This window comes from Sinocyclocheilus grahami, unplaced genomic scaffold (genome assembly GCF_001515645.1).
Source record: "Sinocyclocheilus grahami isolate Dianchi unplaced genomic scaffold, SAMN03320097.WGS_v1.1 scaffold34.1, whole genome shotgun sequence".
NCBI lineage: Eukaryota > Metazoa > Chordata > Actinopteri > Cypriniformes > Cyprinidae > Sinocyclocheilus > Sinocyclocheilus grahami.
The window spans coordinates 2,498,788-2,519,207 of record NW_015505213.1 but is presented as its reverse complement, the minus strand read 5'-3'; the positions used below and the strand labels follow the sequence as shown (position 1 = coordinate 2,519,207).

Below are 20,420 nucleotides of genomic sequence, written 5' to 3'. Positions count from 1 at the left end.
TTCAGCTACAGTCAGGACGAGGTGCTTCAGTCGACCACACGGACTTTCTTACTCATAACAAGGAGATGAATAACTTCATACTGATTTTACCAATTTGGGCGTTTCTATTTGGTGAGTAACCACTTTGATTTATATTAGAATTTTTACAAGGGAAAACTGCCCTATAGACATCAAACTCTTTAAGTTTACCATGACTTCAAATACACTGATAAAGTCTTCAGTTCAACCGATATTCTAAATCTAAGCTATTATGGAGAAGAAGAGTGTACTTACCTAGAAATAACCTCCGTGACAAGTACAGTACAGAAAACAAATAATCGTACTTTTGTTGGAAACCGATACAAGTTCACTTCCATAGAGATACACTGTTGTTATGTTCGAACTTTTTAGCTTTTAAACAACCCCTTTTAAAAGATTTCTATGCTGCGTGGATGGTATGCATACTGTGAGTCCTGTTTGATTGACAGGCGCAAGTGCGCGGCCTGCCGGCCTCATTCAAGTGGTTTATGGCTGATGTGAGATCAGTGTGTCAGCGGTCAGTTTTGTGCTATTTGCTGACAAATATTCCCATCTCGTCTCTCTCTATATATTTTCTGTTTCTTTTTTTGCCCTACCTCTGGATGAGGCTGAAATCAAGACTCTATTCAGCAGGGAGAAGTGATACAACTATGAATCCTATACCGGTTGTGGCCTAAACTTAAACCGGAAATAGCTTCTCTTCTTCTTCTTTTTTTGTTGTTTTATCTAAAATACTGTAAATGTAAATGTGGACTTAAAAGCTCACTCATTTACCTGTGTAAGTACACTCAACAGACTAGTACTCAAACTAATGAAACAATAGTCCAGGGGCCTGTTTCATAAAGCAAGTTTACCAAATAAGCCAGGCTTATTTCAGTTAGTCTGACTTATTGGCAGTTAATTTGGTTCAAAATAAGTCAGAATAACTTAAATGAGCCTGTCTTGTTTGGTAAACTTTTTTTTATGAGACAGCCCCCTGATGTTGAAATCAAGCCAACATTCCAATGAAATGGTCACATTCTGTCATGAACATATAGAAATATGGATTCTTTTTACTTTCGTTATTCTCAACAAAATGGTTTCCCGAGTAGGTTGATTATTTACATGCAGAATGTCAGCATTACTTCTATTAGTTCTGGTTATAAAAGAATAGTGACATTACTCAGACATCGATTGCATGTCTTAGTGTTTCAGCTGTGTGTGTGTGTGTTTCATTTGCAGTTGCTTGACTCCATCAACGTTAATCCTCTGTGCCATTTAGGATGTATGCGTGTGTTTGTGTGTGAGTAAGAGGAGTGGGGTGATAACTTTTTCTCACAGAGCAACTTAATAGTGTGTGTGTGTGTGCATGTGTGTGTTGCAGGACCAGCACTGTGCTCAGAAGATGAGACAAGATTGGTAAAGTCTCTGTTTACTGGATATAACAAGGTTGTTCGTCCTGTTAGCCATTTTAAGGATCCAGTGGTGGTTACTGTGGGACTACAACTCATTCAGCTCATCAGCGTGGTAAATTATATCTCTGTTCATTTCTATTTCTTGATATCAGATGCATGTTTTATCCATATGTTAAAAAAGGTTTACATTGCACAAATAAACTTTGTTTTCTCTTGCCTTCCATTATCTTTCCTTCCTTTCTTATTAATAGTGTGTGTGTGTGTGCATGTGTGTGTTGCAGGACCAGCACTGTGCTCAGAAGATGAGACAAGATTGGTAAAGTCTCTGTTTACTGGATATAACAAGGTTGTTCGTCCTGTTAGCCATTTTAAGGATCCAGTGGTGGTTACTGTGGGACTACAACTCATTCAGCTCATCAGCGTGGTAAATTATATCTCTGTTCATTTCTATTTCTTGATATCAGATGCATGTTTTATCCATATGTTAAAAAAGGTTTACATTGCACAAATAAACTTTTTGTTTTCTCTTGCCTTCCATTATCTTTCCTTCCTTTCTTAAATACAGGATGAAGTGAATCAGATTGTCAACAGTAATGTACGGCTAAAGCAGGTGCGGGTTTTAGCTGCCGTTTCATTTCCTGTGCGCTGCTATAAGTAGATATCAAGGTGTTTGCTGTGGGAAAATTGATCTATATGTACAAAAACGGAGATTTAGGTAATGTTTAAAACACAGATTTGGTACTTTAACAAAAACATTTTTAATGTGCCACATGAAATCTATGAAGACATGTTGAGGTCACATTTCAACTTATAAGGAAAAGTAAGAAATCATTGCATTAAAAATGACATTTTTATGTAATTTTCATGTTTTAATGGATCTGCCTTTCTTATTATTTTTATGATGATTCTGATTACATTTTGCAGTAATTTTGTTGATTAATTTTAATGAATTAAAGGCAGTTCAAGAAATGCTGCTGTACTGCATAAATCTTTCAAAATTGAAATATTTCATGACAGTACCTACTTGGAGCAGTCAGGAGTCATTAATACAGATATCTTTTTCTCCTTATCTGATGTTCAGCAATGGAAAGATGTGAATCTGCAGTGGAATCCTGACGACTACGGTGGCATCAGGAAGATCAGAATTCCCTCCACTGACATCTGGAAACCGGATTTAGTGCTTTATAACAAGTATGAGTCACTTTGTCCAGAACTTTCACTCTTTGCACCTGTACAATAGTGTGAATCCATCATGTAATATTACTGTACTTAAAAATGCATATACCTGCTCTGATATCTTTCATTATTGGTGTATGTGTTTGTGCAGTGCTGATGGAGACTTTGCCATCGTCCATGAGACAAAGGTCTTGTTGGAGCACACGGGTATGATAACATGGACTCCTCCAGCAATTTTTAGGAGCTACTGTGAGATCGTGGTCCTTCACTTTCCCTTCGACCTGCAAAACTGCAGCATGAAAATTGGAACGTGGACCTATGATGGCAACCTTGTCATTGTCAACCCAGTAACTATATCACCACACATGATCATCAAGATGCATGAATATTCGTACATTACTTATTGTATATATAGTTTATTCATACATTTTTTTGTGCTTGTGTAGGACAGTGACAGACCGGACCTAAGTAATTTCATGGAGAGCGGAGAGTGGGTGATGAAGGATTACAGGAGTTGGAAACACTGGGTGTATTACGCTTGCTGTCCAGATACACCTTACCTTGATATCACTTATCACTTCCTCCTGCTCCGCCTCCCACTTTATTTCATCGTGAACGTCATCATCCCCTGCATGCTGTTCTCCTTCCTCACTGGGCTTGTGTTCTACCTGCCCACAGACTCTGGTAACCCTGTGTTTTATTGTACTGTATGTAGGGGTACGCGGTAGGAACCAAATCTTATATCATAGTGTATTTTTGTTTTATATCATGGTAACTAATTATTTTTGTTGGAAACGTTCTGGTAATATATTTAAATATATTAAAAATCATGGGGTAATGCCTAAGTACTTGATCACAATCTGATTATTTATTTATTTATTTTTATTTGGAGCTTGATGGACGTTTTAAACTTTACTTGATTCTGTCTAGGTGAGAAGATGACCCTCAGCATCTCTGTCCTGCTCTCTCTGACTGTGTTCTTGCTGGTGATTGTTGAGTTGATCCCCTCCACCTCCAGTGCTGTTCCACTCATCGGCAAATACATGCTCTTCACTATGATCTTTGTCATTGCTTCCATCATCATCACTGTGATTGTCATCAACACACACCACCGCTCCCCCAGCACACACACCATGCCCGCTTGGGTGCGCAAGGTATGTATGGAAAAGAGTAGCTTCTCCTTTTGTGTTCTGTGTTCAAGTATGTTTGTGTTAGCATGCTTATTTTAAATTATAAATAAGAGAGTATACTTTCAGTCTTAGCAAAATTGTTTAAGATAGAAATATAATTAGATATATAGATATATAATTAAGTATCCTAAGTATGCTTGGCTTGTAGTTGGGATAAAGTATCCTGGTAAATCCTTTTTTTTCTCCACACGTTCTGGCTTTCAGAATATGTTTATGTCTGATAAACTTACATATTCAAATTTATAGTTACAAGTCAGCTTTGAAGTGGAATAGCTGCGTAAATGTACACGCGTGGAACGGAACCTGATCTTTTTTACACAGCACTATTGACCAAATTAAGCAAATAAACATTTGGTTGATTTTATTGACAATTCTTTCATGGTGTTAGAGTGAGAGTAACAGACCTAATGTTTTAGCATGTTTTATGCTTCAATTTCTAACCTTTATATAATGTGTTTTTTCTGGATTTTTTGGTTGGTATTCTGTCTCGATACGTTAAAATAAACCTAGTATAAAAATTACAGACCCTTCATTTCTTTGTAAGTGGGCAAATCAGCAGGGGATCAAATAAATATTTTCCCCATTGTAAAATATATGAATATACTGGTATATATAAATATATAGTAAACATAATAAACAAATACATAAATAGTAAAAAAGTATATTACAGTAAGTTCCCTTGAAATCTTAGAAGTATTTTTAGTATAAAAACTACTACGCTAGTAGTTTACTAAAAAAGGAGGATGGAAGCATGTAACTAGTAAATTGTATATCAACAGTATATCTATACTTTCACTTATAGTATAGTTCATAGACAGTGTATTTGGAATACAAAATAAACACGTTAACTAGTTGTGTTCTCAGTTTACTACTGTTACACCTAAAGTACACTTAAAAAAATTTAACTTTATAAACTAAAACAGGCCAGTTTACACCCAAAGAAGTATTGAAATAGTACACTTACAAGTATACTACTAGTACATTTATTTTAGTGTACTTAATTGGAAAATATACTTGAACTTCTCTTAAGTTTACTTAATAAAATTAACATTTTAGTAAGGGCGGTTACTTCCACAGCATTTTAGACACTTATTTTTTACCTTGAAAACTCAATTAACAAAGGTAATTTTTTTTTGGAAGTTACATAGTTACATTCAAAATCCAGATTTTCCAGCCATGGGAATCATTATTTTTGCAGTCCTGTTTGGACTGCTAGTGGAACACATACTTTATTTATTTATTTATGCTTTTCTTTTTTAGGTTTTTACTTGTTTCTAAACTTTACATATATTTGGGGGTATTTTTTGTTTACTTTGAGCTATCCTGTTGAGATTCTGATCAGAGATGAATGACTTTGACTTTCTCCACTGTTACACCTAAAGTACACTTAAAAAAATTTAACTTTATAAACTAAAACAGGCCAGTTTACACCCAAAGAAGTATTGAAATAGTACACTTACAAGTATACTACTAGTACATTTATTTTAGTGTACTTAATTGGAAAATATACTTGAACTTCTCTTAAGTTTACTTAATAAAATTAACATTTTAGTAACGGCGGATGATTTCTTCCACAGCATTTTAGACACTTACTTTTTACCTTGAAAACTCAATTAACAAAGGTAATTTTTTTTGGGAAGTTACATAGTTACATTCAAAATCCAGATTTTCCAGCCATGGGAATCATTATTTTTGCAGTCCTGCTAGTGGAACACATACTTTATTTATTTATTTATGCTTTTCTTTTTTAGGTTTTTACTTGTTTCTAAACTTTACATATATTTGGGGGTATTTTTTGTTTACTTTGAGCTATCCTGTTGAGATTCTGATCAGAGATGAATGACTTTGACTTTCTCCACTGTCCCACAGATCTTCATAGACACCATTCCAAACCTGATGTTTTTCTCCACTATGAAGCGGCCATCCCAGGAACGACAGGAAAAGCATCTCTTTCCTGCAGATTTTGACATCTCTGACATTTCAGGGAAACCCATGCCTGCTTCTGTCACTTACCACTCTCCCATAACCAAAAATCCTGATGTACGTAGTGCCATCGAGGGTGTTAAATACATCGCAGACACCATGAAGAGCGACGAGGAGTCCAACAATGTGAGAACATTCACCAGCATAATTTTTTGTTATTTCTGAAACGTTTGCGTCTCTTTGAAAATAAGTTTAGAAGTTTTGTTTTACTCTATATTCCTTTTCTACCTTCATCTGACTACTTGAGTCTTTCCTTCTGTCTGTTCATCTAGGCCGCAGAGGAATGGAAATTTGTCGCTATGGTCCTGGATCACATTCTTCTATGTGTGTTTATGGCTGTGTGTATTATTGGTACACTAGGAGTGTTTGCCGGACGCCTGATCGAGCTCAGCATGCTGTGAGAGCTCAAAGGCCCGAATGAAGCCATGGTGCCTTGACTCTCTGCTGAGCTGTAGCAAAGAGGCAAAGATGCCCGATCAGACCAGATGTTAATGGAACAGTGAGCTCATTCAACAACTGGAAAATAAAACATACACACTGTTTGTTTCTCTTCATTTAAAGTATTCCTGTTAATACAGTTGCTCGCTCCTAACCTCAGAATTCTGTGTGCATCCGCAGAACTTAAACAGAATTAAGCACAGAAGCAGAGAAATATGAGAAAGGCATTTATTGTGGCATTTATTTTGCATAGGAGTATATTATATTTTATTCAGTTTGTTTGATTTGTTTTCATTTTTCTTGGTCTGTGTGTTCTATGGTAACCAATGTACTTGAATGGTTAGATATTTAAAGAGAAAAGAATGAATAAAGTGTATTTGATTAACTGCACATTAACTAAACCTAAATAGCAGACAAATGGTTAAAGTTGATGCTGCTGCTGTTGTTACATTTCTCTGACATATGTATTTGGTCAAATATATTATTATACATATACGTATTTAATGCTTAATTTAAGTTTATTTTTAGTTTAAACATGCTTTTTGATGAAGCATATGGGCCTGACTGAAAAATGTAACATTTGTCTTGTAATGCATAATAAATACTGGTAATATCACAGTGTTTGGGCTCTCGCTCTCTCTTTCATTATTGCTTTTATGCCTAAAAATTAGTTTGGCTTTAGTGGTTCAGCAAATGTTTTATGTTCCAGGCATTTTTTCTCTCTCACTATGACCATAAATTTGTGAACTATAAGTGAATCTCTTTGAAGATCTTTTACATGTTTCCTGTATTCACACAGTGCTAAGCTTTTCTGTCATACATTGTGTGCAGAGTTTGACAGATGTTTGAGCTCAGCTCGAGGCACTCGCACACATCTGGAAACGTTGCATCACAGACGAATGTCCCGGATAAAGGGAACGAAGAGTCTGTAGTGTAGTGGAGGAAGAAAAACTGGGTAAAGAAATGCATTAGAAGATATCTTCTTCAAAGCATTGAGCTGTACTTCCTTCATTTAAAGAGATGTGATACTGCTGAGACGTACTGAATTCTTGCATGCACTGTTAAAGCGATACGATTTGAATGTTATTCCTGTGAATGTGATGGGTTGTAGGCAGCACGCGCTGGGCGGAAACAGTGTGGAGAAGTTATGTATGTGTGTGCGTTTTCTGCCATGAAGGAGTGGCTCAAAACTTGTGTTCCTCTGTGTTTGTGTAGATGCTTCATGATGATGATCGTTGCTGCATTTGGTTCGTAAGCGCAGGACGCAGAGAAAAAGACGCAAACCACCGGTAAGTGTTTACGTAGCCTGGTGCTTTCTAAAATGCACGACTCCAAGGATCTAATTTGTGACTTGATTTCCAGTGATTTATTTATTGCCGCAAACTTGCAAGTATTATGTGAGTTACTTGTTGTTTGGATAAAGTGTTATGTTTAAAACTACTTTTTCATCCACAAAAGCGCAAACGGTGCCAACTTTTAGGGGAAGCAGAGGCTCCCCCACTTCCTGGGTTGCCAGTTTGAGCGTGAATATGTGGCAGGGTGAATAAGTTAAAGTTTTTTTCTGTTGTTTAGAAACGCAACAAATCTTAGGCTAAGTGTTTTTTTTCTTCCTGGCAACTAAATCAAACTATTTATTACCGTTGTCATGTCACTGTTGTTTAAGTCAGATGTAGGCTAGTAGCAAGCGATTTCTGATTAATGAATGAATCATTCTTTGAGTCGGATCTTTGAGTCTACAACCGACAACTGAATCGACTCTAGCGTTGATCGAGTCAGTCAAATACAACGGCTCATTAAACCAATTTATTATCAAAAGGAGATGATAATACGAGCATTATTTGGAGTGAACCGAGTATATGTAAATTAATTTTTAAGATTGTGTAATGTCAATGCAAATTGTATTAAGTATAAGTATAAATTACTGTTGTGAGCGGAATCATGGCTGAGATTCTTATTTAAAAAACATAATCGAAATGAGCAATAAAACATATACATAAAGAGCAATAAATGTGGCTTTCTAGAGACCACCCGATGGCGCAGTTTAGGTATTACATAAAATAATTGATGAATCTGTTTTAACAGCTTTTTTTTTTTTAATGAACTATTCAAAAGAACCGATTCGTGGAAATGAGTCGGATTAGTATGAGCATGTGGTTCTCATTGACAGGCCATGGGGTCTCCACAGTGATATACAATGCAAGTCATATGCTTTCCACTTCCTTTTTTCTTTCAGTTTTTAAACTTTTTTTTTTTATTGTGAATTGAAGACCACATTATTTTGAGCTGTCAGTGTCACCAATTATTTCAAACACAGTATCATTGTTTTGCTCTGTTCATTCCTCTTCAGTGGGTTACCTTAAAGCACATTGTTTGTGTGTTAGTTGGCTTGAGATTGTATGGAAAATGCAAATCTGCTTTCTTGCATTAAAGACTTTTATGAGACTGCTTATGTCAATGCCAAGTCCTCTTGATTTTTCATGTGGTTTTTTACCAAGTGTGAAATGTGACACAATTAAGCAAATGTTTTTTTAAATCACAGTGAGCTGTTGAGACTGAATATAGGCGTGCAGTTTTTAGTGAGAACTTAAGAAGGAACAAGTAATTTTAGGCTGCATAAGTCATACAAATAGAGTTCTCTCTCTGCATTAACTTCCTCTCGGCAACAGAAGTACTGTCATAACTTCTACTTCTCTCTTGTCTGGTTTAGTGTTCTATTTGACCAACGATTCGAAGAGAGTCAGAAATCATGTGACGGGATCTGAGATCATCCATTAGATACAAGCTTGCATGTAGCCAGAGGTGTCAACATTATGCTGAGTTTCAGAAAGGAAGTGGACAATAAAGACTGCCTACAAAGTGATGGAAAGACAGAGGCACATTATTTGCTCAAGCATGCTCACATTATGCAAGCTGAGCACTTGTAAGCCACTGTTTTGCTTGTGATGTGGTATTATAAGCAAGCATTGCAAAGCGCAATTGACAAAAATCCTGCTTTACAACTTGACATAACACTTTTAAATAAATGAACGTATGGTTCTTTGTGGGTGGCCCCTTCCTGCCTGATTTTGCATGTATGATGGAGCAGGTTGTGGCTGAAGGGCTCCACCCATTTTTTATTTTTTGTGTTAACATTATTTAGTGAGAGCTGGATATATTTAACTTTTCATTGTTGACATTGGCCTTACATTTGGATTCCATAAATTCTGGGTCTTTGGTTACATCTCAATAGAGTGCAGTGGTGCCCGTCCACTTTTTCAGTGGCGTTGTTTCGGAAAGTATATTTTTTCCATAAATTTTTCCCATAGATATTCTTTAAAAGTCTTCATTAAAGCATTTTAAGCCATGAATTAAACCAAGCAGCAATGAGGTGAATCACAACATTACAATCTTTGATTTGAAGCAAAAGTGTACTTGAAAATATGACTAAAAGTCAAAAGTACAAGACCGTGTACTGAATGGCTTTAAAAGGGAACAAATTACATAATACAAATAATGACATAATCCAATTAAAAACAACAGATAAATATAAAACTGTTGATTTAAAGATGTTGATAGTGTATATAAATAGGTATAGCATTCTTTTGGCTTGATTTGCTTGTTTTGATTCTTTGACTGGTGGAGATTTCTTGCAAAATCTTTGATAGTATAGTTTCTCACCAGGATTTCATCTGTTAACACAATTATTGTTATATAGGTTAGATATATAAGTACTGACAGCTTCAACAAAACCATATACCATTGATTATCAGCCACGTAGCTCACAGTAGTTCTGTCTTTAAAGGTTTACAAGTTATTGTTTTAACTGTGGAAAAAATGCATGAGATTTTTACTTCTGGATCCTGACTGTTGCACCAGTTGTTCAGTCATAATTGGAACATAATTGGAACTACCTGGAAGGCTAATTTGGTATGGGTTCCTTTGGGATTTTCCGATGGGTTTTTAGAATAGCATTTTCATTTGTTCTACAATATAAATTACACATACATCAAATGTGAAAGTTGCACGTTTCACTTACTATTTAGAACACATATCGGGATGCAGGGTTGACTGTCTTGACTTCTACAGCGGTGAAATGCATTATGTGCTTGTAGACACTGGCACACTTAAACATACACTTGGCATAGAGTAATTCCAAAAAGAACACAATGTCCAGCCAAAGTCCCTGTTTTAGACATGATGACATTTCAGACTGCTGGATGTAAAGCACCGTCCGGACAGGGCAGCTGTAGACTGTATATCCAGCATCACATTCTCCATAGTCCATCTCCACTGTTCTCTCTCAAGACACTGGAATGTAAATATAGTCCATATCCAGGAACTTTTACTGTGCACCACTTCTCTTGTGTCTTATTCACATTATGCTCCTTTCTTCTCCTATCACACCCCTTCTTCTTGTTTCTTCTCCACTTCTCTGTCATGTCCACTTTTTTGTGCTAATCATCACCTTTTGGAAATCATAAAAGTGAGGTAATTTTTGCACTACTAGCATCACCAAACAGAACTGCAAAAATGAACAGGTGTGTAGCACAGACTGCTTGAAGCAGACTTGTCTTGAAGCAGTGCATTTTGGTTTGAACACCTCTGTCGTTGGTTCAATGCTTGTTGACTGTCGTTAATAACATAACCCACAGTTGTTGGAGTAATTGCTTCTGCTAATTAATAATCTGATATCGCAATACATGTCAGAATGCTACAGATCATTTAAACACAACAAAAAGCCAATAATTTTTATTATCACATTAACATAGAATTATGTATGGAATTGGTGTGCACTCTTACTTCGATGCGGTTCATTGAGTCAATATCTTTCTCTGCAACATATAATTCTCTCAGATGCTGTTGTACACTGTAAAAAATTACCGTGAATTTAACGGTAAAAGACTGTAAAAATGCTACAGTAAAGACATGTTAAATGGTTAACGGTAAATTCCCCTACTATATACGGTGAAAAACTGTATTGGACATTACATGTATTGGACATAAATTTTACGGTAGTATACCGTTTTTGGAAGTGAAAAATTTAGAGTGTAATAACAGTGAATAACCGTAAATTGACATTCCCAGAATTCCCTGCGTTACATTTCAAATTTGATGTTTTTTTGTTGAAATAACTATGTTTTTTCTTATCAGTTTTGTATATTAGGGTTGTGTGTTACATATAATGTTGATCAATGAATGTTTATTGAATTATTTCAGTTTCATCTGTGTTACCATGATGGTGTTTAGCGTTTGTGTGAATGACACTGTGCACCTTCTATATATGTTATTATTTAAAAGCTGCTTGTGATGGGCTTTGGTTCATCATGTGACTTTCTCATCACCACCTGCATTTGGTGGTTATCAGTGTATTACAAAGGTACAAAACAGATTTCAGTACTTCAATAGGTTGGTATATTAACATTATATCAGTTAATGAAATTACGGTATTTAACTGTAAATTTAAGTTAAAACCGTAAATCCTAAAACGTTGCTACTGTATTTTTTACAGTAAAATTCTGGCAACCACAGCTGCCGTTTTTCTTTCCGTAAATTTTTCGGATTTTTTTTTTTTTACAGTGTATCAAACATGGCATCTGAGGTCTATTTCACTATTTTTGTTCCCAGTATGTTTGCCTTTTGTGAATATTCATTGAAACTATGGTTTTGGGAACCGTCAAATTGTTGAACTATGTTGTAACGACTTGTGACCATTGTTGGCTAACAATGCTTTTGGGAAATGCCCCCCTGGTTGGGATGCTCAAAACAGAGCAAAATTTTTAAGTGCCACACACAGTATTTACACTAGTTTTGTAGGTGTTAAGTTACAATAGGAGGACTCATTTTAACAGCACTTCACTTTTAAAATACTTAATCAACATGGCTCATAAATATTAAATAGGTGGTGTAACATTCAACCCTGTCCTAACTCATTTTCTTAATGATAGTTAAATAAACTTTTACTGCCAACGGAACCAATTGGCAAAGGCTCCAGCTTGGTTGTTTTACATGGCCTTTTTTCTCTTCACGCCACAGCTATGCAAAATGAAGCTTTTAAAATGCAGTGATGGTTTCCCCAAAAAAGTTGTGAATATTTCTAAAAATGGTTTATGAAGTTATTATTACCCCTGCACTTCTGGGATTTCAAAGCAGTGTTTTGCTGATTTTTGGTTTTATCAGTAACAAAGATCTGTATCATTCAAGATTAGCACTACTTAAATACACAAAATGATTTTTTATTTATTTTTGCACAGCATCAGGAAGTTTGCTCACTTCACAGTGAGCAGAACGTTTGTCAAACTGACCGGATGTCCTCTTACCTCTGAATAAAAATACCTGAGAGAGTGAAAGAAAGAGCGAGAAATGAAGTAGTGTGATGTGGCTGTCTGTAAGAGCAGACGATTTAAAGAGCTTGTAAACTGTGTTTCCGTGTATTTGTGTGTTGACTTGTTGCACAGCATCAGGAAGTTTGCTCACTTCACAGTGAGCAGAACGTTTGTCAAACTGACCGGATGTCCTCTTACCTCTGAATAAAAATACCAGAGAGAGTGAAAGAAAGAGCGAGAAATGAAGTAGTGTGATGTGGCTGTCTGTAAGAGAGCTTGATGATGAAAGAGCAGACGATTTAAAGAGCTTGTAAACTGTGTTTCCGTGTATTTGTGTGTTGACTTGCTTTCTTTGAGTCTCATCTGTGTTCCCACTTGTGGTTTTAAACCTTTTGTTGTTTCTTTGTCACCTTTGTCTGGATGATATTTGAGAGGTATATTGCTGTAGCGCTTCCTGTTTATGATTTCTTCCGGATGTCAGCAGTGAGAGGCCTTTATAAAACTTGAACTAAGAGAAAAATAAAGCTTGTAATTGTTGGCATTACTGTATTATGAGTGTGTGAGGGAATATTATAAAAACACTAGTCTATTACAGTAAGCTTTCTATATCTTTTATAGAATTAAAATTACCTTTTTTTTTTGTTACGGCCTTTCCCACATGTCATTGCATGCACAATAAGGTATCTTGGTATATAGCACAATAGGATATTTCAAGACTCGTTACTTACTGTCAAACCCATTCAAAACTTTGAGGCTGTGCGAGACCACTTTAGTATGGTCATGTGGTGTGGGTAGATTATTACCAGTGATTGAGTGAATGCTTCTGGCCTGTTTTTTTTTTAAACCTGAAAAGTGTGATGTTGTTTTAGATGGTGCTATTCATGCTACAGTTGGGTTTCCTTTTAGTGGTGTTCAAGCACCACTGCTATTATTACAAGGACAAAGATAATGGGCTCAATGAAAATTAAATGATATAATCCATGATAAAAAAGAAGGGTCTTTTTAAAATATAGTTTAAAACACCAATGCCAAATGTCTTAGAAATGTACACTTTGTATTCATGTTGGTTTCGTATGGTTTTGAAAAACCTTTGTCATTTTTAAAAGTTTAAATTTGAAAGTTTAATTTTGAATAACTCTAAAATTGCTATGTGGTGTAACTGTCAAGTAATAAACAAATTTTCCTCACACTTACAATACTTGTATGTGTATGAATCTTAATAATGGATTAATGGATACGAGCAGCAATGTAATGAAACTCCTGCCACGCAGTCAAATGCTCATGTGACGCAACGTCAGAGTCACATTATAGGCTACATGTGTGGTGTGCTTGAGCAATGAATACCTCTGAGGCTTTTTTCAAGGTGCAACATAAATATGATTTTTTTTTAAATGTAAATATATTTTTGAAAGTAATTTGTTTTGAACATCACTAATTATTAATAATTAATTGGTAGATAAATGTTTACAAATATTAATAAGCAGTGAATATGTTTTGTTAAAATATTATGTTTTTCTAAGAAATTATAAAAGATTATGCCAAAGGTTTTCAAGAATTATATTTGTTTTAATAATAATTTTCTCTTCTTTTTTTTTTCTTCTTTTTTTTTTGCAAGTAACCATTCAGAACACCCTAGCAACTGCATAACAGCACTCTGGAAACCACTCAACGTTGTGGCAACAAGTAACACAATTTCTTTTGAAAATATATAAATTCTCTTTCTGTTTGTCAGGTCTCAGTGAGAGGAGGTGACAACAAGGAGAAAAAATGCCGGTACCTCCTCCGCCTCCCCCGCCCCCACCCCCCAGCTTCTCTCAGGTACACACACTAAATACACTACACAACTTTAGAGAGAAAAACTGGGCATCATACATGAAATGATCACACACTACCATTGTCGCACACAGTAACCTCACACAGAAACGAGCACCTTGTTGCTATGAGAGGCGTGACAAATGAAAACAATGTGTGTTCTAAAATCGGCTCAAAATATTGAGCATGTTATGGATGTTATGGATGGATTGGATGAAATAATAGTCTGAAGCTAAAAAAAACTGGAGACTGGGCCATCATACACTATGTGATATTCTGTCAAATCTATTAACTTGACTGCCCAAAATCTTCAAACTGGCTTTGACTTTTTCCAACTGTTGTCGACTCTTCTAGACTGCAAATTGGGGCAAAAATCTAGGCAAGAGTCACATAGTGTATTCCAGTCTTAAGTGGTAAAGCAATGGGGCACCAGTGCTTTAATGATTTCTACAGAAAATATCTGTGCTTCTCTTTCTCAAAGGCAAACATCGAGAAGCCTGTCTTGAATAAATCGGAGCAGCAGGGCAGGAATGCTCTACTGTCAGACATTGGCAAAGGAGCAAGGCTAAAGAAGGCGGTTACTAATGACCGTAGCGCCCCCATACTTGACCGTAAGAACCAGCACCTTATGGAGTTATACTGGCTATGTTTGTCTATGCACCAAAACAGTCACAATTTAATTATATGGGACACATATATTTAAACAGGTTTTCTTTTATGCTACTATATTTTCGAAACTCCTCTGTGTGTTTGTGATTTTTGCATGTAAAATAAGTATGTTTTAAAATAAGTACATGTTTGTTTTGACAGAACCCAAAGGTGGTGGTGGAGGTGGAGGTGGAGGAGGAGGCGGGCCTGGAGGAGGAGGTGGAGGTGGAGGTGGAGGAGGGGGAGGGTTTGGAGGTGGAGGTGGAGCACCAGCTGGTCTAGGTGGGCTCTTCCAGGGTGGCATGCCAAAGCTGCGCTCCACTCGAGATGGTAAGAACACACACATGTATGTCAAACATACTACTAAAGCTTGCTACATACTACTACTGTTTACTGAGACATTCCAACTCATTCATTCAACAGGGATTTATGAGATATATAGAAATTTTGGCCAATCCCAATGATGGACCTTATGTATTCAATCATAAAATATAATATTTAGTTTAGAAAACTGAGAAATTATTTAAATAAAGACCTTGCATTTGTTGGATTATCTATTTATATTAGATTGTTTGCTCTCTTTCAGACTCTAGTAGTGTCAGACCTCCAGTTCTGCCACCTGGTGCCCGTAGCTCTGGTCCACGGCCCTTCGGAGGAGGATCTGGCTCTGCCCCTCGTCCACATCTGCAACGCAGTGAATCCGTTGACCCCCCTCGCCCTCGAATGACCCCACCGCGTCCTGAAACACCTGGAGGACCTCCTCCACCTCTTCCAAGTGCCCCACGGCCCTTTCAGAGTGGGGCACAGAGCAGGGGACCACCCTCACTTCCAGGAACTCCTCGTCTTGGTTCCGCACCAACTCCTCCACCTCCAAACCCTCCTGGACGACAGCCTGCACCTCCACCGGTGCCAGCTGCATTTGGTCGTCCTCCTTCCATTCCTTCGCCCTCAGCTGGGCGGCCTCCTCCTCCCCCTGCACCTGGTCGAGGTGATGACCGTCCTCCACCTGTTCCTCCTGTAAACCGTTCTTCTTTGCCACTCACTCGGGACAGCCCGCCCCCTCCACCTCCACCATCAGTGAGCAGTAAACCAACTCCTCCTCCAGCTCCTGCTCCTGCCTCTCTGCGGCCACCTGTTAATGCAGCACCTCCTCTGCCGCCTGGACGCCCAAGCCCGTCTACTCCGGAGGAGCATACGCCACGCCTTCCTGAACGGAACCTGTCACTTGGCTCGCATCCTCCTGCCCCTCAACCCGGGCGATCTGGACCCCTTCCTCCACCTCCCTCTGAGAGACCGCCCGCATTGGGCCGGAATGCAGGTGGACGAGCAGGTAGAGGAGGAGTTGCAGGTTCTTGCAGGATAATCTGAAATTCACCTGTTTGAACATTTATATTATGTCTTTGTCTTTTTGTCCACAGGTCCTCTTCCACCTCCACCTCCTTCTGGCCGTCCTGGAGGAGGAAGTGTGAGGTCATCACCAGCCCCTCCTCCGCCGAACAGACCAGGTGTGGAGCCTCATCGTGGTGGCAGTAGACCACCACTCCCCCCAGACAGGCCCTCCTCTGGACCTCTGCTCCCTCCTCCCCCACCTATGGGCAATGGATACCACAATCAGGGACATCATATAGGTATTGTGACTTTCCTATACGCTTGTTCAAGAGACTTGTAGAGTTTACAAAGAATTTGATTAAATTACATTTTAAAATACTCGTAATCAGACTACAGTTACTTTTTTATTGATTACATGATGATATATTATTCATACACTGGCAATAAATTATTCATAAGTTATTGATTCTCCATAATTCCTCTTTTTTATCTTTTAAAAGTTCCTTTACAAAATAGCCTGCCGCTTATATACATTCAGAAAGTCTTCCAGTTTTGTGGACATTCACACAAAGAATGCACAATTTTAAAATACACAAATTCACATTATTTCTTATTTACATGTAATGCAGGCATTCCCAAACTTTTTTTTTGTCATCTGAACATCTTTGTCCTAATATATTAACTTGAAGTACCATGAGATTTTAAAATAAATATAAAAAAAATTAAGTATCACATTTGCAAGTTCATGGTTCTCTGTTGGTTAATGGTCTCATGACATGCAGGTAAACAAATAAAATATAATTTTTTTTTTGTGTGTTTTATTTTGATTGATGTTATTTTAAAATTACTTATTTTAATTTGACATTTTAATGATTTAATTTATTATTAGCTTTTCATTAAACTCACGAACCTCCAGAAGTTCATGTACGAACCCCAGTTTGGGAAACCTTGACATAACACAATGTTTAATGCACTTCATGTTGTTAATTACAACACATGGAATATATTTTCTTACTCTTTGTAGTTTTATATCAATATGGTACAAGATTGTCCTATTAAAATCAATGTGATAACAGAGTTATGTGAAAACTAATCTAAAAGTAATCAAAAAGTAGTCTGATTACATTACCTAAAATGTGTAATGTAATGGATTACGTTACTAACTACAATTTTTGTCATGTAATTTGGATTCAGTAACGGACTACAATTTCTAAGTAATCTATCCAGCTTTGCCCATTTGCTTTATGAACATTTAATCTCAAAACCATTGGCATTCAGTGTCATACTCAGGAGACTGTATGGCTGTATGATGGACTTTTATGTACCTTTTAGCAGTGTAGCAGGGTGTGGCTGAAATTGCTAAATTGTTTAATTATAACACATACTTTTGGCCATGTAACATCATAGGCAAATATTGCTACCTTATGGATAAACTAATTGAGTAATACAGTTAGTAAATCTGGCTATGCTGATTATGAAATACCAGATACCAGAGTTGTGGTTATCTCATAAGCCCCTCTCTGTACATGTGCAGTATGCATGTATGATGATGAAATTTAAGTCATGCGCACTGTACACATACCCTAAAGTACACGTAAATGTATATTTTAGGGCTGAACTAACCAAGAACCTAATCGGTTTAAAACAGTAGTCTCATCATTAAACAAGTGTTACGACAGATCAAATAATAAAAATACTTGAATGGAAAAATAAATGAAAGGGCTTTTACATTAATAGTTCACATTGCTACTTTGAAACTTCAGAACTCCTTCCCCTATATACTTCTATTGTAAGTGGATTACTGTAAACATGTTTTTTTTACTGTAAACACAATCAACAGAACATGTATTGACCTAGGCATATTCCTTGTCATTTTATGTACTCCTATTGAGCTGTAAATAGCACTCTTAGTAGCTTAGATTTGTATGTAGATTGTGCTACAGATTAATGGTGTGTGCATTTGATTTGTTTCTCCAAGATGAGTGGGAATCACGCTTCACATTTCGACCTGTATCGGATCTTCCACCCCCAGAGCCCTACATTCCCTGTCAGAAGACCTATCCTAGCAAAATGGCCAGGAACGAAAGCCGAGGTAACCAACCACAGCTGTTTTCTCTCGTCTCATAGACGAAACTGACCCGCAGCTGTCGCTTCCACATGCCAATGAATACTTTGAATAACATTCAGTGCTTTCAGCACAATCATGGTCTTACCCATTTGTTTATGTGTCTGTGTGTGTGTTTGTATATTTCGGTCTGTTTCAGGTTCAGGAAAAAAAGAGCGAGGTGCACCTCCCCTGCCTCCCATACCTAGGTGAAAGAAACTGTTGTCTCAGGGCCTGACAATCCTTCCCTCACCCAGTTATCTTATGTTCTCTGGTACTGTCTGTTTTTGATATTTTCTGCCAGAGTCATTCATTAAAAATGTATAAAAGAGCTATAAAAATAACAACATATTACAGACAACATATCTTTTATTATATTTTGTTTTTGTCTGGTTTAGAGATTAATACATGATGGCTATTATGACTATGTCAAGTGATGAGCTCTACAGTGATACTACAGCTAAGTTTGACTTTATTTTTGAGTGTTTTTCTGAGTATGATGCGTTATTGCAGTAGTTCATTGGCCTTCAGGAGAGTGTGAATGTTTCGGCTTTTTGGCGGTCCTTGACACATACAGACAAATGTCCTTGTCTCATACAGAATATATCATTGCTTAATCAGGGCAGCCATTCATTTAGATAATGTTGCAGCCATTTATAGAGCCACATAGGGCATCAGTATTTGTTAGACAGTCCTTGATGTAATTATATTTTTAAAGAAGTGCAACATTTTCATTAAAGCATTTTGGTGCGTTTTGGCGCCCCATACCTTCACCTGTCTTCATACAACACAGTTGTTATGTACAGTAGCACTGATATTTCAAATGTAAAAGTCACGTTAAATATTAAAGGAGTATATGTTTGCTTTAGTACCTGTATGTGTATGTGTATGTGGTGATAAGGGCCGGAATGATATACAGAATGCTAAAATCTGAGTTGCAGTTTGTCAGTACTCTATATGTTGCAGATTGATTTGTTCACATATGCAGTCCCTGATGTGAAAATAGCAAGGACTGAGTTTATGGGAAACTGTAGATGCCATTTATTAAATATTCTTTAGATCATCCCCCATTTAAACAAGCCTGAGAGCAGACATTGTATAGGACTGGTCTTTAAATGAAAGATGATTTGCCATAAAATCCTATGGAAGTGGGTTTCTGTGTATTATGAGATTGTATCTGAGTTGATGTAAGACAAAAAGCCAAAAATGTGTTTAAGAAGTGTTATATTTTATGATATACTTATGGATGCACTTGCTTGTTTTGTTGATGTTTGCTCAGTATTATGCTGCCTTATGGATTTTTCTCAGATGTGTGCTGTTATATTTGCCTAAAGCACTTGACTAAAAGTATATTCAATAAGTGTATCATACCTTGAATTACATTTCATTTGTTTTCTTCATTTATATACTTTGAAAGAATCAAGAAGCCAAGCAATGGCTTGGTTTATGCTGCCTTATGTTTGTTTACATAAAGAGATGAATTACAAAGGCCTTTTAATGATGCATTAAAAAGGAAAATTACAGTGATATATGCAATGTAGCATAACATCTGAAGCATCTTGAATTTATTAGAGAGGAGAGAGATGATTGCACAGCCAAAAAGAAACAATATTTGCCACCAACATTATTAGTAATACTAAAGGCCTCTGATTTATGTTCTGTTTGCACACTTCACTGACAGTGTTGTGTGACCCGATGCTTAATGTGGTACTTTAGATATTTTCTTTGTGCATGTAGATGCACATTTCAGTTTCATACAACATATTATGTTGTTTCATTTGTGTATTTACTTTATAACAAACAGTCTTCTGCTATTCTGGTGTGCCAAATATGTTGTTTTCTAAATAAATATGCAAGTGAAGCTGGATTTTGCCTTTCATTAAAAAACAACGCATTTCAGTATGCAGTTCTTTTTAAGCTCCTCTTATACATATGTGTGTATATATATATATATATTGTAAGCATATTCTTTGTAATTTCAATGCACTTTTACTTTACTTTTTAATAAATGAAAAGAAACCTGCCA

At 36.7% G+C, this 20,420-nt stretch overlaps 2 protein-coding genes across 3 annotated transcripts; both read left to right on the top strand.

Moving 5' to 3' along the window:
- On the top strand, nucleotides 1-6,796 carry chrna1 (cholinergic receptor, nicotinic, alpha 1 (muscle)). The gene is made up of 9 exons (XM_016267001.1): nucleotides 1-111; nucleotides 1,382-1,524; nucleotides 1,978-2,022; nucleotides 2,494-2,603; nucleotides 2,740-2,935; nucleotides 3,035-3,272; nucleotides 3,519-3,742; nucleotides 5,648-5,887; nucleotides 6,034-6,796. The coding sequence occupies exons 1-9, from the start codon at nucleotides 66-68 to the stop codon at nucleotides 6,160-6,162; spliced, it is 1,371 nt and encodes a 456-aa protein (XP_016122487.1). The 5' UTR covers nucleotides 1-65; the 3' UTR covers nucleotides 6,163-6,796.
- A 288-nt stretch (nucleotides 6,797-7,084) lies between these two features.
- Nucleotides 7,085-20,259, top strand: wipf1b (WAS/WASL interacting protein family, member 1b). Of its 2 annotated transcripts, XM_016266929.1 has the most exons (9): nucleotides 7,085-7,154; nucleotides 7,415-7,488; nucleotides 14,234-14,319; nucleotides 14,795-14,924; nucleotides 15,124-15,291; nucleotides 15,548-16,291; nucleotides 16,380-16,589; nucleotides 18,269-18,382; nucleotides 18,555-20,259. In XM_016266929.1, exons 3-9 carry the CDS (start codon nucleotides 14,269-14,271, stop codon nucleotides 18,605-18,607), a joined length of 1,470 nt encoding a protein of 489 aa, XP_016122415.1. In that variant the 5' UTR covers nucleotides 7,085-7,154; nucleotides 7,415-7,488; nucleotides 14,234-14,268; the 3' UTR covers nucleotides 18,608-20,259. The 2 variants fall into 2 exon arrangements, with proteins under 2 accessions (XP_016122415.1, XP_016122416.1); XM_016266930.1 differs by lacking the exon at nucleotides 7,085-7,154 and having other exon boundaries at nucleotides 7,332-7,488.
- Nucleotides 20,260-20,420: the final 161 nt, after the last annotated feature.

Coding starts and splice junctions, on each gene's coding strand:
- chrna1 (XM_016267001.1), top strand. CDS start 66: ATGAATAACTTCATACTGATTTTACCAATTTGGGCGTTTCTATTTG. Junction 2,023..2,493: donor GTAATGTACGGCTAAAGCAG/GTGCGGGTTTTA, acceptor TCTGATGTTCAG/CAATGGAAAGATGTGAATCT. Junction 2,604..2,739: donor GATTTAGTGCTTTATAACAA/GTATGAGTCACT, acceptor GTGTTTGTGCAG/TGCTGATGGAGACTTTGCCA.
- wipf1b (XM_016266929.1), top strand. CDS start 14,269: ATGCCGGTACCTCCTCCGCCTCCCCCGCCCCCACCCCCCAGCTTCTCT. Junction 14,925..15,123: donor TAGCGCCCCCATACTTGACC/GTAAGAACCAGC, acceptor TTGTTTTGACAG/AACCCAAAGGTGGTGGTGGA. Junction 15,292..15,547: donor GCTGCGCTCCACTCGAGATG/GTAAGAACACAC, acceptor GCTCTCTTTCAG/ACTCTAGTAGTGTCAGACCT.